This window comes from Lichenostomus cassidix, chromosome 4 (genome assembly GCF_008360975.1).
Source record: "Lichenostomus cassidix isolate B80296 chromosome 4, HeHo_3.0, whole genome shotgun sequence".
Classification (NCBI taxonomy): domain Eukaryota; kingdom Metazoa; phylum Chordata; class Aves; order Passeriformes; family Meliphagidae; genus Lichenostomus; species Lichenostomus cassidix.
Genome location: NC_139484.1, coordinates 40,724,225 through 40,745,992, shown reverse-complemented (window position 1 = coordinate 40,745,992; position 21,768 = coordinate 40,724,225). Strand labels below are relative to the sequence as shown.

Sequence of the window (21,768 nt, the reverse complement as noted above, 5' to 3'; positions counted from 1 at the left end):
CCCAGGCGCCGGTCGCCGCTGGGCGCCTCTTGGTACCACCGGTACTGGCGGCACCGCGGGACTTGTCCCGGGTATCCACTGCTCCTCGGAGGGCAGAGGACCGCGTGTTTCCGCGGGCTCTGACGGTCTCCCTCGCCACCCCCGTAAGACATTCCCGGCAGCTTTCCGAAGTTTCTGAGTAGCCTCTTTGGGGGAGGACTTCGCCGTACGCGAAGTCGCTCTCGTCCCTGGACCGGCACCCCCTTCCCTGCCGCTCCCGTCGTGCAGGAGCGGGGCTAGCGCGGCGGAGGTGACGGGCCCCCCAGCCTCGGGCCACTGTTCGGGAGCAACGGCTTGTGGTTGTGGTTCGCCCTTCCCCCGCTGTTCTTTTCCGCGTTTCGTCCTTCCACGGCGGGGCCGGGCAGAGGTGCGGGGGCTGCCGCCGCTCCAGCCGAACGCCGCAGAAACGAGTTCCGGAGGGGCGGCCGTCCAGCGCCGCGGAGGAATCCGGCGGCGGGGGGCGCAGCGGCCCGCAGGGGGCGGAGAGGCACCGGCGAGGCACCGGCGAGGCACCGGCGAGGCGCGCTGGTGGCCGGGGAAGAAAGGGGCAGCGGCGCGGTAGGCACCGTGCGGGGCTGGCCCCGGCCCGCGCCCTCGCCCCGCAGGCAGCGAGCCGCAGAGAGGTGAGGCGCTGGGCCGGCCGGGAAAGTTGGGAGAAGTTTTGGCGGTGGGGGAGGACGGGCGGCGGGGACCCCTCGGAAAGTTGAGGCTCCGAGGCGAGGCCGGGACTGGGGCGAAGCCACCCGGAGGCGCTGGGCGAGCGGCCGCCTCGTGCTGCGGGCCCGGCGGGGCGGGCTGCGGGCGGCGCCGGCCCCCTCCCCCTGTTCCCCGCCGCGCAGGGGTGGTCGCCGGGCCCTGGCGCTCTGTTCCCCCCGGCTGGCGGCGGCCGGCCGGGCTGGAGTTGGGGCCGCGCTCCCCGGAGAGCCAGCAGGAGTTCAGCGCGCGGATTCCGCCTGAGCTGAGCAGACGAAAAGAGCTGGCGGTGGTGCCTTCCCCGAGGCAAGGTGTCTGTGAGTGCGGCTGATGGGCCATTGCAAACTTCGTTCCCCGGTGAGCCGGCAGGGGCGGTTCGCGGCGGGTGAGAAGTACCTTAGGATGAGTTTCTTCCTTTGTTCGCACTCCCACCCCGGGTCCCTCGGTGCGTTCCTCGCCGGATTGCCCCGAAAGGTAAAGGGCAGTGCCCGCCAGGACCCGACGTTTGGCAGCGGCTCCCCGGAAGCGCCCGGGGCTAGATCCATCAGTCGACTTCAGCTGCTGCTTTTATTCTTCTTTAGGGCAGTAGAAGCAGAACAAAGTCATGTTTGAAAGATGCGCTTTTTAATCTCTCTCGTCAGTAAGTGACGCCGTGTCTTACCGCTGACAGTATCCCCCTGTTGTAAACTTTTTTTCGGAAGCGCATTAATAAGTTAAAGAAATGCTGCCTTCTAGAAGCAGGTTTTCCTGTGGTTTAAATACTTGCGTGCAAGTTGTTCATGGGGAGTTGCATAGGAAATACTACCTGTATTCTTTTGCCACCTCTGCCGTCTCTCTATAAAAGAAAAGAATATTGTGGAATAGATGTGTATTTCCCATCTGCTTTTCTAATCACGTGGAAATAATTCAGCTATTTAGTGAGTAAAATACGTGCATGCTCTAAACTTTTAAAGTTTTTGTTTTATTCACTGTAAAATCCTAAAATCTATTTTAGGAGACTGAAAGGCGAGCTTTAGTAGTCATTCCAGAGGTAGGATGGTCTGTTTTTTTTAATTAAGCATGCTAAAGAACTCTGTATGGCTAAGTTAACACAGCTATCAGTGCAAGTAAACAGGTGTAAAATGGCTTCAAACTGTTGAAGATTTACTTCTTTTTTTTAAGTTTAAAAATGCATTCAAGATCTGTAGAACTATTTTTGTGTTCACAAATTTTAAAGTGTCATGCTCAATTTCAATCAAACTCTCATTCATAGAGATTGGAGTTTTACTTTTCCTTGCACAGCTGGTGAGTTAAGTATTAGATACACCAGTAAGTAAGTAACTGCCTACAGATAACAGTCAAAATTCTCTGTGTGAATCTTTGTTTCACACAAAAAATCATTCTGGTTTCCAAATCTTTGCCTGTTGTTTGAATGTAGCTGCTGCATCTTCTTTTTAACAGCTAACATCTCAAAAACATAAATCAGAGTAGCTCCTGAGATTAAGTCATGATGTGGGGAATACAAACATAAAACTTACTGGACTTTAGTCACAAGTTGAAACTGTTATGTTAATCTTAGCGACAATGTACATTTCTTGAATAACTTACCAGCTTTACTGAAGTAACACTACCATACACTCTCATCATGTGTTAATTTTTGGAATACCAAAACAGACACCCTCCTTCTCTGAAAAGCAAAAGACACTGTTAGTTTGTTTGATTGGAAAGTTAAGCATGTTGAAACATCTAAACCTGGTATTTCTTTTTTCCCATCAGACTACATAAATAATTGCTTTTAAACAATTGAAAGGGTAGGTGTAACCACAGTTTGTGCAGCATGTAAAGTCACACGATCTCTCGTGGACTGCTACACTAGAAATCCTGTCATGACTGTTTAGTTTCACAGTGCATTTCTGTCAGATGGCATCAGTTGAATGTGCTGATCAAAATTAACCTTTAACGTAAATAGTCAATGTTTTGCATGGGAGGTAGGTTCTGGACTCAACTGGTAGATCTTGCATGTAGAAAAAGAATAGCAGTGTGACTAAGACTCACTTGGGTATGTGGCCTCATTTAGGCCCTTTTTCTACCTAAGACTTCTATTGGTGGGGGCATAAATACCTCAATATATGCCTCCCATTATGTAGAATGGGAAGGATACATTATGTAGAAGATAAACTTTGTTTGGTCTTTTTTATTTTTTTTGCTTACTTGGCATTGAGATTTCTGTTTACTAATTTCTGTATTTTATGCTTAAAACTTTCACACCTCAAACTAAAAACTTTGAAATCTAAGTACTGTAAACTTTCTGCTAGGAGAAAAAGTGTTTTGTATGATTGCTGTCTTATCCAGTCACCTTAATTTGTAAGTTACCAATTTGAGCTCTGCTACCTCCAAACTATATTTATTCTTAGATCTTTAATGTGAAGATAGTTCTTATTTCTAAGTTGTGTTAGTATTTTTTTCCCATGTACAAATTATGTCAATGTTCTGATGCGTTAATAATTTTGATAACATTGGAGCTAAGTTGTAAAACTGTCTTATGTATCCCAGCGGTAACTTTGCATCTAAATAAAAATTACTTGGGTATGCATATAAATAAAAATTATCTGAGTAATAACTTCCAGATAGAAAACTATAAAGTTTATTTGAAAGTAGCTTTCCAGAATAATACAGTGTGCACTTCTTATAAATTTAGGGCTATGATGTTTTTTTAAGCAGACGGTTGCCTTATGTATTGAACATGGATACAGAAAATCCTAAACTGGTCATATTCCAAAGATAATAAAAATTTAGGAGTTCAAAGTGTAGCCTTTGGCTAAAATATTTCTGAAATTCAGTCATTCTGGCACACTGTAATGAGCCATCTGAGTTTATATCTAACACATTATCACTTTATCTTAATACTTTCATGTTTTTCTTAGTACTTAACTGTCATTATAACTGGCATTGTTTAATACTTAAGATATTTTCCAAGACTATACTATGTTGATTTTTGGATAATCCTAGTCAACATTTTTTAGTTTCTGGTAGCTACGTACATCATAATAAGATGAAAACAGTGTCATGTAAAAGATATTTGCTAACTTTTATCTGACGTGGTTAACTGTTCAGTTGAGAGATACTTTTACATTCTTGATTGTGACTCAGCAAGTCTTAGGGGTTACTGCTGAGGAATGGACTCTCTTCCTGGTGGTTGCGTCATTGTTTGTAATGGGCTGCCTGTTGCTGGTTCTGAGCAGACTGGGAGTTATTACAGAAGAGCAGCAAAAAGTACTTCAAGGTATTATGGCACAGAAAAATATTTGCAGTAAGAGTAAAACCTACATATGTATTCAACTTTGAATATTAACGAGAAATTTGGACACCTTAATGCAATTTAATGCATCTTAGTGTGGTACACGTCCTGTCTACTGTGCCTGAAATATGAGAAGCAAATGATGAAAGACACCAAAAATAAAGTGTTTTACCTAGTAAGTCCACCACTTCTGATCACCTGTTGCCAAACATAAGCATAGGCAGTGAGTTAGCAGGTGCCACAGCATCAGAAGTAAAGTTGGGTTTTGGACTTAAGTATAAATTAAAAATAATAATAATAAAAATTCCTAGTGTAACTGAGGGAGAAGAGAGGGAAGCATCTGATGAGATCAGCATAAAATTTGATCATTAAGTAGACTTTGGTAATAGATGGCTTCCAAAATTCCGGCAAGGTGGAGGAAAAGCTAGGTTATTTGATTGCTTAAAAATGATGTTTGAAGCTGTCTTCTTAATGTTGCCTTTTAGGCCAGTCTGGTGGCATCTTAAAATTTTCAGAGTTTTGGAAGGATTGATGTCAGTTACTTATTGCGGAGATTTGGTTGTGTGGGAGAGTTTGTTTGTTTTGTTTGTTTCTTTGGTTTTAAGCAAATATTTGTTAACTTGGCAGTATGTTAAGCCATGAAGCCCTGGAGACCCAAGTGTCTCTGTATTCCTAGGACATACCATAGCTTGGGAGGAAAAGTACATAGGGGAGGAATAATTTTGTAAACCCATTGAAAGGGTGACTGTTCCAACCTCACTCATTTGTCCTCCCAACCTTTTTTTCATCCAGTGTTAAGATCTTGTAAGTATTGGTTCCAGATAGTGACTTTCTTTGAAGAGTGTCTATGCTTTTTATTATTGCTTATTCATTTTTTGTTTGCTATGTTATAGGTTTAGTTGTGTAACTTAATTGCTAGATTTGGAAGACAGACTCACTTTTTTTTCTCCTTCCAAAAGGATATTCCTTTTCCTTACTCCTCTGCAATACTTCCTTTAGTTTGTGTGAATCTGAGTCTTAAATTCCTGTCAAAATCATTGACTTAGTAATGTCTGTGACTGAATTCCTTCTTCTGAGGTTTTGAAGTGAACTGTTGACACAAGTAGGTTAATTAGCCCTAATGTTTGCTAGTGGGCAGAGTCAGTCCATGGAATGTCAGCCAGTGTGACCTTTCACATTTCTACCTGAGCAGGTAGGAAGTGGGGAAGGGAGAAATTACTGTAAGAGAAAATGGAGGAAGGAGACAACATAATGGGATATTATTGTAGCAGAGATGAACAGAACTAGGATGAAGATAGGCACTTAGCAGAGGTCAACAGCCAAAGAACGGGATAAGGGCAAACTAGGGCTAAAACGTGGGGGGGAACAAGGGTCAGGAACAATGAAAGAAGGGCAGAGTGAGTAATTAGGATGACTTATATAGCAGATTTGCCAGGAAAGAAAACTCGGAGAGGACAGGGAAAAAATTTAAGGATAAATAGGGAAAGGAGAAAGAAATGAATGTGTACTACTTAATCAGAGTAATCAAGGCAATGTTAGATTGCTTTCTACTTGCTGGAAAGAAACTTTGCCCCCAAGATCTTGTTGAAAGCTTTTTGAAGGAGCCTTCTGAAGCTTTGGTTTGTTATCCTGTGAGACCTGGGGGAGTGAAGACTTGCTGAAAACCCAGATGAAGAAGGTGGCCCCACATGTCTTGTTCCTGAGGTTTCTGCCTTTCTTCCTACTGCAGTCTTGCCTAGATTTAGGTAGTGAAAATGTTACACTGACTCCTTCAAAAGGCAAATCCAGTGAGGATGTGCTTCTGTCTGTCTTGCTGTTTCAGGCTCTTTCCCTGTCATTTCTGGAGTGTGTTGGAGAAACCTGACTGAAATGTTCCTCCAGTTATTTTGATAGATTCCTGTTCTCATAGCTTTTGATACTAATATGTTTCAGATCTGTTGTGAGAGGGGAATGAAGGATTAAGTCTCATTCTTTAATTGCTTCACAACTTAGTGGTGCTTGATAATTTTTTTTTTATATGATAAGTGCTACTCTTATAAGGATTGTCAGAGCTGAAGGGAATACAATACAGAATTATTTTCTGTTTATAATTTTTATATTTCTTTGAACAGATGCACATAGGATACTTTAAAGAATTCATGGTAATTTCAAGCCAGCTCTTGAAGTTTACTTCTATGTAGTTGAATATCAGCCATTTTACAGTCTAAGTGGAAAAATGGAGAAGAATCTTCTGTTAGAAGTCAATGTCATGTGTGAAGTAGAGAACTGGAGTGAATGTTCACTACTCCAGATTAGTTCAGACCATTTGCTTGCTCATAGCAGACAGCACTGGCATATTTCTTCTAGCATGTTGCTTCACGGGATTGTTCACTCTGTGTTCCCCTTGTGTTGCGTTAGTAATTCCTAGACTTTTGATGTCATGGATTCTTGGCTTTTTTTAGGAGTTTTTAATTTATCTGTGTTTCTATTACTGCATATAATTTTGAAACTTTTGGCAAGGAAAGGATACAATCTAGATGTGCAATTTACGGTTTTCTTTCAAGTATGAATTCTGAACTAAGCATCAATGTTTACTTGATAAACATTAAACAGTCATAAGTCTTACCACATCTCTTTCTTGTTTCAGGGTTTCTTTGTAATTGCTGCCATGGGAAGATACTTGACTATGCTGTTGCTGCTGATGCTGCTGGTGCAGCATTTTGGAAACTGTGAAGGAAATCAAAGGCTACATCATGCTCCATCAATGCAATTTACACAAGTACAGTATAATGCCACTGTATATGAGAATTCTGCAGCCAAGACTTACGTTGGGCATCCAGTAAAAATGGGCATTTACATTACAAATCCATTGTGGGACATACGATACAAAATTATTTCTGGTGACAGTGAGAACTTGTTCAAAGCTGAAGAGTATGTTCTTGGAAACTTTTGCTTTTTGAGAATAAGGACCAAGGGAGGAAACACAGCTATCCTTAACAGAGAGGTGAAAGACCATTATATGCTGACTGTTAAAGCAGTTGAAAAAAATACAAACGCTGAAACACGCACGAAGGTCAGGATACAGGTACTGGATACAAATGACTTGCGGCCTTTGTTTTCTCCAACATCTTACAGTGTTTCTTTGCCCGAAAACACAGCAATAAGGACCAGCATCGCAAGAGTCAGTGCAACAGATGCAGATATAGGAACGAATGGAGAGTTCTACTACAGCTTTAAAGAAAGAACAGATGTGTTTGCTATACATCCAACTAGTGGAGTGGTAGTTCTGACTGGTAGACTTGACTATTCAGACACTAAGCGTTACGAGATGGAAATTCTTGCAGTGGACCGTGGGCTGAAGCTGTATGGTAGCAGTGGCATAAGCAGTATGGCAAAACTAACTGTTTATGTAGAGCAAGCAAATGAACATGCCCCTGTTATTACAGCTGTCCCATTGACTCCATCAGAGTCAGACACAGATCCAACGTATGCAATTGTAACCGTAGAGGACAATGACCAAGGTTCAAATGGGGAAATAGCATCATTAAATATTGTTGCTGGAGATGCACTGCAACAGTTCAAAACAGTGAGGTCTGTTCCAGGAGGCAAAGAATACAGAATAAAAGCCGTTGGTCCCATCGACTGGGAGAGTCACCCTTTTGGATACAACCTTACCCTTCAAGCTAAAGATAAAGGGAATCCCCCACAATTTTCTTCTGTAAAAGTTGTTCATGTGATGTCACCACAATTTAAATCTGGTCCTGTCAGATTTGAAAAAGAGATATATAGAGCTGAAATAAGTGAATTTGCCCCTCCAAACACACCTGTGATAATGGTGAAAGCTGTGCCTAGTTACCCACATTTAAAATACATATTTAAAAACACACCAGGAAAAGTAAAATTCAATTTAAATGCTCACACTGGTCTTATTACCACATTAGAACCCATAAAAGCACAATATGCATCACATTTTGAACTTGAAGTTGTGACAAGTGACAGAAGAGCTTCTGCAAAAGTATTAATTAAGGTACTAGGCATGAATAGCAATCCTCCTGAATTTACTCAGACATCCTATAAAGCCTCCTTCGATGAAAATGTGCCAGTAGGTACAAGTGTCATGAGAGTAAGTGCAAAAGACCCCGATGAAGGGGAAAATGGTTATGTGACCTATAGCATTGCAAACCTAAATCCTTTGCCATTTGTGATTAACCATTTCATTGGGATTATTAGTACCTCAGAAGATTTGGATTATGAATTGATGCCAAGGGTTTACAATTTAAGGATTCGAGCTTCTGATTGGGGGATACCATATCGTCGAGAAGTTGAAGTTCCCGTTACTATTATTTTAAATAACTTGAATGACAATATACCTCTGTTTGAGAAAATAAATTGTGAGGGAATAATCCCCAGGGATCTTGGTGTTGGAGAACAGATAACAACTGTATCTGCTATTGATGCTGATGAGCTCCAGTTGGTGAGATACCAAATTGAATCTGGAAATGAACTGGATTTATTTAGCCTAAATCCAAATTCTGGAGTACTTTCTCTCAAACAGTCACTAATAGATGGCTTAGGTGCTAAGATGTCTTTTCACAGTTTGAAAATTACAGCTACAGATGGAGAGAACTTTGCAAAACCATTGTATATCAACATAACTGTAGCTAGCAGTCGCAAACCTGTCAGCTTGCAATGTGAAGAAACTGGTGTTGCCAAAATGCTCGCAGAGAAACTCTTACAAGCAAATAAGTTGCACAATCGTGGAGAAATTGAGGATGTTTCCTTTGATACTCACTCTGTGAATATGCATGCACCTCAGTTTAGAAGTACTCTCCCCAGCAGCATTGAAGTAAAAGAAGACCAACCTGTGGGCTCCAGCATAATATCTATGAATGCTACTGATCTTGATCCTGGTTTCAATGGAAAGCTAGTGTATGTTATTTCTGCAGGTAACGAAGACAGTAGTTTCATTGTTGATATGGAAAGCGGAGTGCTGAAAATTTTATCTCCGCTTGACAGAGAACTAAAAGATAAATATACCCTCAATATTACTGTCTATGATCTTGGAATACCACAGAAGTCTGCCTGGGCCCTTATAGATATAAAAATTTTGGATGCTAATGACAATTCACCAGAGTTCCTCCAAGACAGCTATTTTGTTGAAGTAAGTGAAAACAAAGAGCCCAACAGTGAAATAATTCAAATTGGAGCTACTGATAAAGATTTAGGGGCTAATGGAGAAGTGAAATACTCTCTTCTCACAGATACAGACAAGTTTACTATTGATGCTGTGACAGGAGTTGTGAAAGTTGTAGGGGTCCTGGATCGGGAGGAACAGCACATCTATTTGTTGAAAATAGAGGCTAGGGACCAACCTACTGAAGAACCTCAATTGTTTTCAGCAGTTATTTTGAAAGTAGTTGTAGAAGATGTTAATGACAATCCTCCCAAGTTTATTCCTTCAAATTACCATGTGAAAATTCGAGAAGATCTTCCAGAGGGAACTATTATTACATGGCTGGAAGCCTATGATCCTGATTTAGGCCAGTCGAGTCAAGTACGGTACAGTCTGTTGGACAGCGGAGATGGCACCTTTGACGTTGACAAGCTAAGTGGAGCAATACGTATTGTACAAAGACTGGATTATGAAAAGAAACAATTTTATAACTTGACTGTGCGGGCCAAGGACAAAGGAAAACCCATTTCATTGTCCTCTACATGCTACGTTGAGGTTGAGATAGTTGATGTGAATGAAAATTTGCATCCCCCACGGTTCTCCATATTTGCAGATAAAGGCTTTGTAAAAGAAGATGCTCCTGTTGGCTCCTCAGTAATGACAGTATCTGCTTACGATGAAGATGCAGGACGAGATGGGGAGATCAGATATTCCATCAGAGATGGATCGGGTCTAGGAGTTTTTCGAATAGATGAAGAAAAAGGTAAGGTGGCTTTCTGTTATTTCTTTATACGAAATGAAATCAAATGCCAGGAAAGAGATAAGTAGCATTGTCACAGTTGATGATGTTAGGACAAAAAGATGTCACCAAAAATGTGTATAGTTCTGTCTGCTACTTAAGTGAAATTATTTTTACACATTTGATAAATGCATAAATTTTTTTATACATTTAAATGTATAATTTCTCTCTAATATTCTTCCATCCAGCCTGCATAAAGCCGTGCTTGAGTTTTAAAATCTGTGCCACCCAGAAAAAGTAAGAATACTATTGATATAAAATGGAGGTCCGTCTTATGTGAACACACACACTGTCTTGTGGACAGTGGGACTGTCCTACTTTTTAATCTTAAGTGACGTATCTGTATCTCCTTTTACTGGAGGTGTGTGTGCGTGGGTGTGATATTGCCATACATGCTGGTTCTGTTAGTTATTTCTCAGAGTTTACAGGTGCCCATCTAGAAGTTAGTAAGAGTGCCTTCTTCATCCAAAGGCTTCTACCAAAGAAGGCATTGGTGCAGCCTTAAAAAAACTCATATGAATCAAGAAGAGTGAACTGTTGACTTATATCATTAATAATGCATACATTAATGAACAACTGTGAGAATTTTTCCAGTGTCATGTGTTCAGAAGAAACATAATTTTATTTTCAGTCAAATTCTAGTGCTGACTTTTAACATTTTGGTTGGATGTCTGTGTAGCTATCTATTAATTTATGTCTTTGATAAAGACAGAGCACTGCTATTTTGCTATTACCTAAGCACACTGAAATAAATTGACGAGGAACCTGGTGCAGAATTTGTCTACAGGTTACATATAGGTAAATGATGATATATGTGATCGATGTCTTAAAGAAAAAAAAACTTATAACTGAGAATAAAAGGTGGGAATTATGTCTGATTCATCCAGTAGTCATTCTGTGTGTTCTATGTGCTTCCCACAGTTGCGAATATGGGTAATAGAGACTCACAAAGCCGCTTTACTCTTTAGGGTTTGGGTGAGCAAACTGTTCCTGACTATTTTTTCTTCTATAGAAGTCAGTTATTTAGTTAGTTTGTGGCTCAAGAACCATCTCTACAGGTTGAAATGTAACAATGCTTCCCTTAGCTTTGCATTTAACAAAGCACAGGGTTTAGATAGTGGAATGGATTTTCTAAAAGTGGAGAACTGAATACTTTCTTTCCAAGACTTTGTGGTTTCACTTTTGGGCATTTGGTATGTGTGCAGAATATTAATTTGTGTATCATTATGCCTTTCTTTTGACATAAGTATATTCTATACTTATGGTGTGTTATGGTATTTTAGAGGTGTCTCTGGTTGTCCTAGGGAATGAGTCTGAGTTTGGCAATTTATTATCTGTATGATAGATAACAGTAAATGAGAAGGGAACCTCTTTATGGGTATGTGGACAGGTATGTGTATTTTTGTGATGGTACTGTCATGGCAGAATTAGTTGTCTGCATGTGTTGCCTCTACTCTTTTGGCACAAAGCTGGTTTACTTGACTGATGAATTGATGTGAGTTTAAGTAAGTTGCTTTTTATCAGCTGGGTTTACAAAGTTGGCAGAGCTTGGGGCAAGGCCAGCTTCTATTTAATAATGTTGTCCAGAACAGTGGCTCTGTATTTTCAAGGCAGGGGAGAGGCATTGTCTGTATTCTTATCTGGTATCTAGTGTTTGTAGTTCTTCAGGGCTGAAAGTAGAGAGATTTGGTGGGAATGGGCTGGTGGTAAAGAGGGGTTGCTAGTTTTTAATTTTATTGAACAAATTCCACTTATGACGCTGGTGTGGGGAAGAAAGTGTTTATTTCAGTTTGGTAGATGTGTTTTTTCCATCAAATGGTGATCTAAGGGAGCTCAGAAGAGGACATAGAGTATCTACAGACTTGGCAATGTGGCTCAGTCTTTCGATTGACACTTTTTATATTGGTAAAAAGCCATCAGAATTGTTCTTGAAGGCACTGTTTATACTGCAGTGTCTGAATATTTGTCATGTTTTTCAAAATGGACTGGCCTTGATACAGGGAGCAGACTGATTATCAGCCAACAAAGCACATTGAAGAATGTGAAAGAAGAGATCTGTCAAGCAACTTGCTAACTCTTTCAGCTTGCTGAAAGGTTCTTCTGACTTTAGCCCTGAGTTACAATGTCTCATCCTGCTGCCTTTAAAGAGCATCATACTATGCTGTCAGTTCAAAGATGGATAAATCAACATTAAGAAGTTATTTTGAGTCAACACTTAACTATTCAGTGGCTCAGAGGAATTCTTTTATCCCTTGCTTATAACACATTAAGGACAACAATCACATTTGTAAGTAGACCAGATGATGATAGAAGCATCAAATAGCTAGTTCCAGACATTGATTTTTGTTGGCTTTTAGATTGTCTTTTCCATGTTAAGTTCGTTTTAATTTTACAGTTCAAAAGGTAGGAAATAGTGTTAGTGTTTGATATTTGTACCTGTAATTCTGGAATTTTCACAAGGGAATTTAATATATCTTTGCCACTAGGTCTTGAGTTCTGTTTTCCAAGACTTACCTTTGGTTTAGGTCACTGGGTTTTCATAAGTTCTGTTTTCTGCATTTGTGTCCAAACTGTTAGAAGTGAATCTCATAACAGGTAGTACCAAACACCAATATTTCCAGACTTGGGAGTTGTTTTGATTAGTTAGTTGCCTTACTGCTCTGATGCATTTCAAGAAGACACAGGAAAAAGGTACACTAGGGGTGAATTTGGTAGTCAGTCATATTGTAGCTTTCTTAGTATTCTTAAGCCTGAAAAGGCAATAAGGGTCAACAAAGGAAGAGAGCAAGATGATAGAAGTCTAGAAGATTGCAGTAGTTTCTGTAGCGCCTATATCACTGTCTGTTTTTTGCAATGCAAGAAATAGGGCACACACAGTTAATAGGTTCTAAAGGCAGTGTTTTTCCTTTCCTAAGTAAAAGGAAGTATTTTTCACATGAAGTGTAATAACGTCATGAAACCCATTTCCTCAGGAAGTTATAGAGATTGAAAGTATGACTAAAGAAAATAAAGGATACTAATGAGATTATTTTGAGCTTCAGCCTCATGCTATCTTCAGCTCATAAATTGTTATCTGGAAGCCAAGTGGGTAAGGCAGAGAAATCAGAGGTCATAGCTCAATATATGATTCAGAAGTACAACAGTGCATTGTGACTGTTATTGTACAGAAATAAAATTTAAATTGCATGATAAATGGAGAGTTTGGGATATTATAACAGTATGAGAGGAAAAATGTTAAAATGAGGTTTCTGTGCTGTGAATTTACACAACAAAGTATCCTTTAGGTATGTGTTCAGGAGAACTTGGAATTTAAGATAGCTTTTTATATGTGAGTGAGACTTAAGACTGTAAATTGAGATGATCGATTGGCTATATAAATTGCCAAATAAAGCAGCAGTAAAATATTTTCTCAAAGAATTTGATAGGGAGTTGGACACATCGGTACATATTAATAATAGAAGGCATTGTTTAGATGCAGATCCCAGTGTGGCACAAGAAAAACCTATCCACCATCGAAATCCTATTAGAACTGAGCAGTAAAAGTGAGATAAATCATGTCAATACCATGCTGCTACTTGGATTTAGAAAAACTAAAGAATTACAGAAGCAATTGCTGAAGGAGAACGAGAACTTAAGGCAGAAGCTTTGTGGGACCAAGGCAATACCGAAACTTCCTTGTCCCAGTTTTCATTCCAGCTGGCAAGAAGGGAAAAAAGAGAATGTCTTCCTGCTTATTTTTTGGTTTTCAAATATAAGGATGCAACATTTCCATTGAGTATTTGCACTCCTCAGCAGTTAAACGAAAGATGGAAGCTCTAGTTTGTAAAATTGGTGTTGGGAAGAACTCATAGCACTTCTTCCAATTGTATAGGTAGGTGAACAATGTCATTCACTGGGCTGGATGGGACACTATCATGGGAGCACCAGCATGCAGTGAGCAAGTTTCCACACTGATTTTCAGCTAAAAATGAGATTGAGCAAAACTTGTAGCAGTTATCTGGCCTTCTCCAAAGAATTTTTGCCGAGCAGATTGTGCTTTTCCTTGAGGTATCAGGGCTTCTAGCTTATTATTGAAAGCTGGTTTTGTCTTGTTTCCAGGTTTTCTTATGGTTTTGGTTTTCTTTCTAGTGCTAAAAATTTGCATAGCTAAGGGAGCCAGCACCGTCTGGGTGTGTAGATGCCATGGGTCATTTAGCCTAAGAAAGGTCTCATTGAAATCTTTAGAGAAGATGGGAGCCCATCCTGGAAACTGATGTTCAGAAATGAAAGATGGTTTAAGTAATTAATTCCATAGTGTCTGCTGTAACTAATAAGTTGCATGGCTGCATTTACAATCTTTATGCATGCAGATGCTGGGTGTTACATGTAGGCCCTGCATTGTAAGACTTCAAGCCACAGTGAATTTTGTAAAACTGATTGTTATCAGAAATTTAGCTACCAGCAAGGCTACCAGCAGGTGTTTTCTAAACTTCTGCAATTGAGGATATTTCCCTGTACATAACCTAGTTCCAGAGTGGTGTAAAGGATGATGGGACAGTCTGAACCTCATACATGATAACCTTATTACTTGTGTTTACAGTGTGTAGTTATTTGTTACCAGGAATCTTACTGCTCTTTCATTAACCTGAATTTGAGTTATTAGGCTGTGTTACAGCATTACAGTAATTCTGCTTTAACAATAAGAACAAAGTTTAAGGTGATCAAACTAATTTGCTGACTTAAAAAGATGTATGACTATGGTCTATTAAAACAAAGATCTGTCTAGCCTGAGATGCTGTGTCCAGTAGCATAGACAGGGCACAGAGAGGATACTTTCTTCTAATACTTTTCCAGTCTCTGGTTATTTTCTCTTTGGGAAGTTTTCAAGTCTGATGTGATTTGTCACATTCACGTTTATCATTCTTGTGTAGTCTTCCCTTGGAACCATGTAACTTTCAAGTGTAACCTTGCTACTGTGATAAGGCAAAATGAGTTGTTTTGGTAAAGAATATTAAAGGAACAAGTAAAAAAAATAGCAGGGACATGCAGAAGAAAATTAATTTTATTGCACTATCTCTGTGTGCATAAAATACTGTCAGTAAAGTTAATGGCTTTAGAATGCTATTTTTAATATTACCAGAACTATTTCCAACTGGGAAGACAGTAATTCATTGAGGAGAATGAATAGGATTTTTACTGTGTAAAGCAAAGTACTGAATTATGCTCATAAAAGGAACAGAGTGTGGCTAACATGGAGTAAGTATGTTAACATTGCTTCGTAGTTTTCATGCAAATCCATTAATTTAAATGCAGGATATGATTAACATTCATAGATAAGGAATAGCTTCAGGTTCCATTTCTTCAGTGATCTTTGGCTTTTAAGCTTTTCGACAACCAGCATTAGCAAAGTTAATTGTAGTTAAGCAGCCTTACAAATACAGGACTTTCTTCACACTCTTTCATTGAATGCTGCACCTTGAAGTTGCTCTTTCTATATACTTTGTTACCCCTATTGTGCAAGTCATGGATATAAACATCAGGGTAGTCAAAAACTTAGGTTTGCACAGTTTAAATTTAAAAATAAAGCAAAAAAACCCCACTAAAAAGTTCTTAATAATTTCCATTCTTCTGCTGTACAGGTTCCATGTTAATGTTGACTCAGTGTTTATTCTGAGTCTTTGAAGGTCTGTTAGATAGGTTGTGGGTCACGGAAAACTATGAACAGGAAAATATGTTCAGCAAATCATTTTGTAAGAAAGCTATTAAACATTGAATTAAAAACTGTGATTGATTAGGTGATGTTGACACTCAGGAAAGAATATTCTAGGTGAGTTTAATATGATTGACTAATTCTTGGAGTATCTTCACCACATAGACTAAATTAGTTTACAGAAGTTGTGACAGTGGCATTTCCTGCTTGGTTTCTGTCCACAGATGCAGTCTCATTGACACATACGTTTTGCAGTTAAAATTCCTTAAGTGAGTATTTTGACCAGTTAAAAATGAGAAGTAACTTGGAAAAAGACCCTCACAGAATGGGGTCTTCTTACGGCATTTTCTTCCTGCAAAGCACATTAGTTCTTCACACTACATTTGAAGACAGAGATAGATTAAGAGGTTTTCTCTTTCTGCAGAATACTAAGTGGCTGCAGCTTTTTGCTCAATAAATTTTTACCCTAGCTAGTTCAGGTACAGTCATGAGTGAAGCTCAGAACACAGACTAATTTCCCAGGTATCTAATTAGCTTTTCAGGCAAATTTTTTTCATCCTACACTGAATTCTTTCATTGTACTGAAGTTAATGATTTGCCTATATAGCTATAGCAGCTGAATTTCTTCTGTAGCTGAAGCACAGATGTCTTAGAGTAAGAATTTAAGATTATTCTGATGCAGTTTGGAAAACACCCACAAAACCAACCCAAACTAAAAAAACAAAAAACCCCTGCCAAAAACCAAACCTAAAACAACAACAAAAAATAATCTGAACAACCTGCAACATGCAACACATCCAAAACAAAAAGCTCCAGAAGGATTACCAGGTTCTGTAAACTCCAAGTTAGTTTCTTAAACCTGTAAATGTTAATTTGGAAGGTTAATTGTTTAATTGAGGGGTTGCATCAGCACTTAAGTTTACAATTAAGAGAAAACCTAATTCTAATGTATGCTGGAGATTTGAATGACATTCTATTAGCAGACAGGAGCTTTTCTTAACCAAAGGACTTATGCAGATTATTTTTGGATTCTGGAGTTGGCTGGTCAGTTGTCACACTGACATCTGGAACAGAATTTCTAGTCTAAACTTGGAATTTGAACACAAACTGTTAAACGTATTTCTTTGGAAAATAATACAAAGGCAAGGATCTATTTGTTTAAATGTTGTATAATTAAAGCTCTTGAAAGAGTTATGGTACTATGCCCACCCAAACACAATGATCTGTTTTTTAAAGCATTTTATCCCATGTTTTTATGACCTCTCTTTCCTACCATAATTTTCAGTGATAGTCAAACATTCTATATATGGAGCAGAGCTGAAGTCCTAACTTAGTGTGCAAGATGGGAGAGACAACCATATCTGTGTGGGAGACTTAAATTGAGGAGGCATACTTGTGGCTGTTAATTACAGCTACTAAAATACTTGGGTAGACTGTTTCTAAAACAGGGTATTATTTTCTGCTTTCTAGTTAAGGATACCCAGTGGGTTTGCATGTGTTCAGTACGATGCTAAAAAGAGAGTGAAGCTGACACAGAAGCTGATCTATTTGGTTTAATTTAATTTTTCTTCAGTGGCGTTAAGGCAAACTTGTGCCATTGTGCAAGAAAAAATCAGTTATGTTAAAAAAAAAAAAAGTAACTGTGCCTAAATTGAGTAGCATTTTGAGTTTACAAAACATTTGCTTAAAATTTCATGCAACTAAAACGTATTTTCTGCCAATTTGTTATGGTTTAAAAAATGAGGCATTTGGCACATAGATTCTCTATTATGAGACAGTACAAAATAGTTATAACACCAGCTTACTAAGAATGATTTTTGTATTTCTAGAACTACTGTAGTATTGGGAGAAATCTAAACACTTTTCTTTTAAAAGCATAGATCCAATTCAACACAGTTTGATTCTGATTAAAGAAACAAAGGTAAGAGCCAGGGACCTACTATCTATTAGATCGAGGACAAGGCCTAAATTTGCTGCTACCTGTCAAAAGCAATCCAGAAAGTATTTTACTAGGAGATAACTAACTCTTGGGTGTGAAATACTTTGCCTGATGGCTGGTACTATGGGCCGGCTGCCTGACACCTGAGTTTAGTCAAGTGCATGTTAGTACTCCAGAAGAGGTTACCTGGTTAACCTGTCAGGGACCATTTGCTTTTGACTGCAGTTTGCAGCTTTGTGCTGCTGTGCTGGGGTGTGCTTATGATCAATCTAAGGTCTAGAAGTAATGGTGCCACTGGGTTAAACTGTGATACGATGCTGTTGCATTTGTGTTTCTTTTCAGCCGCATCAAACTAAGCCTGGCGTTTGGAACTAATGTTGAGTTTCAGTTTGGCAGAAGTTGAGGAGGCCTGGGTTTGGACCAAGGTCCTGAGCAGCCTGGAGCTAGGGAATTACTTTTCTTTCTTAGGCTTGAAGGAAACCATGTAATTTGCATTTGTGATGGTGGCAACTCCCAAAGTGCTATTAGGTTGTTAATGCAGCTTTTAGAATGTGTCTTTGGAAAAAGCTGAATTAGTTTTAGACAAACATATTCATCTTATGTTTTCTGTTGTCAGGGGCATCTTCCAAAGTAGTTTGAGTTTTCTTAGGTATCCTACTGAGTAAAACATCACCTTAGCTGCCAAATAGGGATCCCATACAAAAGCTGAGGCTCCCCTCCTCTTACTGCAGGCATGCTGAAAGTAAGGGATTGTTCTGTTGTGAAAGGTGTTGATTGGGTTACAGCTTGGTTTGATGAAAACAGAGCTGCCTGGGGGCTGTGTCTCTGTAGGAGATGGACTGGGGCTCAGCCACATGCAGTCCCAAAGATTACCTTATAAACAGCAATCAGTTCAGGCAGCAGAATAGATATTAAGGGCCTATTAACTTGCTTGGGTCCCTCTTTGACTTGAAAAGTACTTGTGAGCACAGGAATAATAAAGGGAAGGGTTGCCAAAAGCTATGGAAGGTGCATCTTGCTATATTACTGTTGGGACATCTGTTGAATTGGGGATTTATTTCCTACTAAGCATCTGCTGAGCTTTTGAAGTACATATTAAGGTCAGAGGAGGGGAGCTTGAAATGATTGCGTAATGTTTATTCTTTTCTTTGAAGATTTTAGACTTTAATCATACAGCATTTGGACATATTTAACAAAGGACAAACCTACATGAGTATTTGGCAAACTTCCAGAACTTATTACATGCAGTAGTTACAGCTCTAGAACTTGGATTTAAAAATACTTTGGGCTTTGCTGAAACTAGGTTTTGCAGGTCCATTTTTTTTAATCTGTATATCATTCTTACTACATCTGTGACTTTATTACACTGGACATCTGAATGTGACCAAAAATGAATTTTCAATTCATCACTCTCCATGTGGCTCGAGAAAAGAAAATCTCTAGCATTCCAGTGCCATCAGAGAGGGATTTTTGGAAAATCAGAAGTATCTAAATAATCTGGCAACAGGACTGCAACAAATAATTTCTGTATTCAGAAATGAGGTTTCTCCAAGCTCACAAGAATCTGTGATTCTACTCAGTGCTTCTTTTTAATTTAAAATTATTTGTGAACAAGGATAATCAATATGTTTATGGTTCTTATAAGTAGTTACATAGTTTGGATTGGCATTAGGGTTAAAGAGCAAACTGCTAAATTAGTGAATATAAATTGACTTGACCTACTATTAGTGGAAGTCATTAATAGTTGTGTTGACTCTGAGTTCTCTGTCTTTGCAGACTTGTCAGTGTGGTATTACTGATAATAGAACTGAATATATGCCTCTATGTTGGGAAAGTTACACACAGAAAATTCAATTATTTCATTGCTTTGTTGACTAATTTTCTACCTAGAATAATCCTCGTTGACATTAATAATTTCCAAAATCTGCATGTTTCTTAAATCAGTCATTTTGGGTGTTTATGTAAAAGACAGTCTTATTTTGCTCATGCAGGAAGCCTGAAACCAGCTCTATACACAAGAAAGGGAAAATTCCTGAGTTTTGAGTTTGAAGTTACTGATCATAGTGGGCTTGTTCTTATTTTGTATAGTATTTAAGGATTAAAGGGTTATTATATTACAAATTTCTAAATGCAAGAAGCATAATTAGTGAATAGCCTTCTGATTTTAGTATTACTGGCAATGTACATGAGCATTATAGAGCTGCTCCAGTCGTGTGGGTAAAAAAATGAAGATACTGGTAACATAATGTGCTGAAAGTTAATAGAATGAATGGATAATATGATATAAATGAATACAGACTTCTTGTATGTGTTGCCTGTAGTCCTGGTTGTATTTTTGAGAGAGGGAGTTTGGTAGTTCAGCTTGAAAGACTTTCAGTGCAGGGAAGTTTATGATGGAATTATGGATTATGGAATTATATTTGTGACCTTTAATGTTGGTATGTTGTCCCCTCCATTTCTCCAAACCTGTGAGAGTGACATGTGTAGCTCTTTCACAGGGAGTACGTCTCCATTCTACTGGGGGTTTTTATTTAATTTTTTTTTAATCCTCCTCCCCCCTTTGCCTGTAGATTTGCCATGACAGGGTATATCCTGTCTCTATGAAAATTAGAGATTGCTGTCTAATGATAAGGGTTTAATCTGCAACGAATCAGACATGTGGAAACTTCTGTCTGTGGAATTTTCTGTTTGATCTGAGAGGAATGCCCTTGCTGTGCCCTTCCTGTAATGAAAGCAAGGTAGAGTGAATCAAAGTGATTTTAGATAAGATTGGAATGTGTGCATTGGTTATGCCTGTATTATATTTTGTGTTGCAATTCTGGTCATATGTATTATTTTATTATCGGCGATATTAGCAGCATAGTTCATTTCTTAAAATATGTCTTTCTGTTTTATCTAATACTGCATTATCTAAAACTGCTAATTTTTAATTGATGAAATTTCTGAGTTAATTACTTAGGTTTGAACACAGAAAGTCTTGCTCACAACAACAAATATTGTAAGCAAGTTATTGAATGAGTTATGATAATACAGCATCTTTTTCTTACTGTAAATAATTTTACAATATTTATCTTCTGTTTTAAAGATTTTGTTAGTGTACCATTGTTAGAAATAGCTAACAGTTTCTCTCCTTCATTATTTCAAAAACAGTTAATGATTAACAAATGTCCAGCTGCCTGTGGAAGGAATGTTACTTACTTTGGGAGGGGGAAGTAAAGATGATTAGTCCTTTTGCATAAGAAATCTGGTGTGATAGTTCAGTTTCAAGGGAGTTCAAATATTGCAGTATCAATTTCAGCAGATCAATCAGAAAGGAAAAAATGACCTGTGCCTTTCTTTGATGTTTGCTTATACCTATGTGCTTTCTACCTGTCCTACTAGCTAGTACAGTAACCCTTTTGGGTTCCCTGTGTTTATCCAGACAGTAGTTTTAAAGTAAAAAAAGATATAATAAGAGGTGACACTTTTGTTAATAAGTGGATTACTTGTGTATGGATATAGGCACAACATAGCTCAAAGAAAAAGTGATAAAAATATAACTAGTTCATAGTCCTAACTATTTTACACCACTCCTAATCAGATTTCTGAATGGGGCCTTGTCTGTTAAGTGCAGAAACCCACAGATCAGGATCTGTGCTTGTAAACATAAAAACAAAACCTATCACAGAACTTGTGCTTTTCAATTAGCTTTTGGCTTGCTTCAGAATGTTCATACTGAATGGTGAAATTCTGTATTCAAGTTTTGGACTGACTTGAATCTTTCCAGATACAGACAAGGTAGAGGAGGAAAGTGTGAGCAGGTTCAAAAACTGTTAGTGGAAAATGAGTTGTCAAGTTGTCATTGACTCAAATGACACATCAGTTTTAATGTACGTTGTTTAATAAGTTAAGGGAGTGATGATTAGAGTGAGAACAAGATTACTGCTGATTATGTGGAGTAAGTGTTTGAGTGAATATTGATCCAGCATGTGATGATGGGAGGAAATGGAATAAGAAATACATGCCATTCTATCTCTGTAATTTCAGGGACGATAAAAAAATACTTTGGAAACTGAGTCATTCAGTCTAGTCAAACACAAGAATGGCCAGCATTTGAAAATGTTTTTTTGACAACAGATACAGAGACTTGAGAAGGTCTCCTAGTGCAACTCCATCTATACACTATGTATTCTGTGAATTT

The 21,768-nt window shown here is 38.8% G+C and overlaps 1 protein-coding gene across 5 annotated transcripts in view; it reads left to right on the top strand.

The window, feature by feature from the left end:
• FAT1 (FAT atypical cadherin 1) overlaps window positions 1-21,768 on the top strand; it is a 104,906-nt gene that overhangs the window by 1,651 nt on the left and 81,487 nt on the right. For 4 of the 5 annotated variants that reach the window (XM_085058822.1, XM_085058821.1, XM_085058819.1 and 1 more), the window contains exons 1-2: window positions 461-662; window positions 6,636-9,924. In XM_085058822.1, coding sequence (XP_084914948.1) covers window positions 6,657-9,924 — 3,268 coding nt within the window. In that variant the 5' untranslated portion in view covers window positions 461-662; window positions 6,636-6,656. Of the gene's footprint in view, window positions 1-460; window positions 663-6,635; window positions 9,925-21,768 lie in introns of those variants that run through there. The other variant, XM_085058820.1, reaches the window with a different exon arrangement.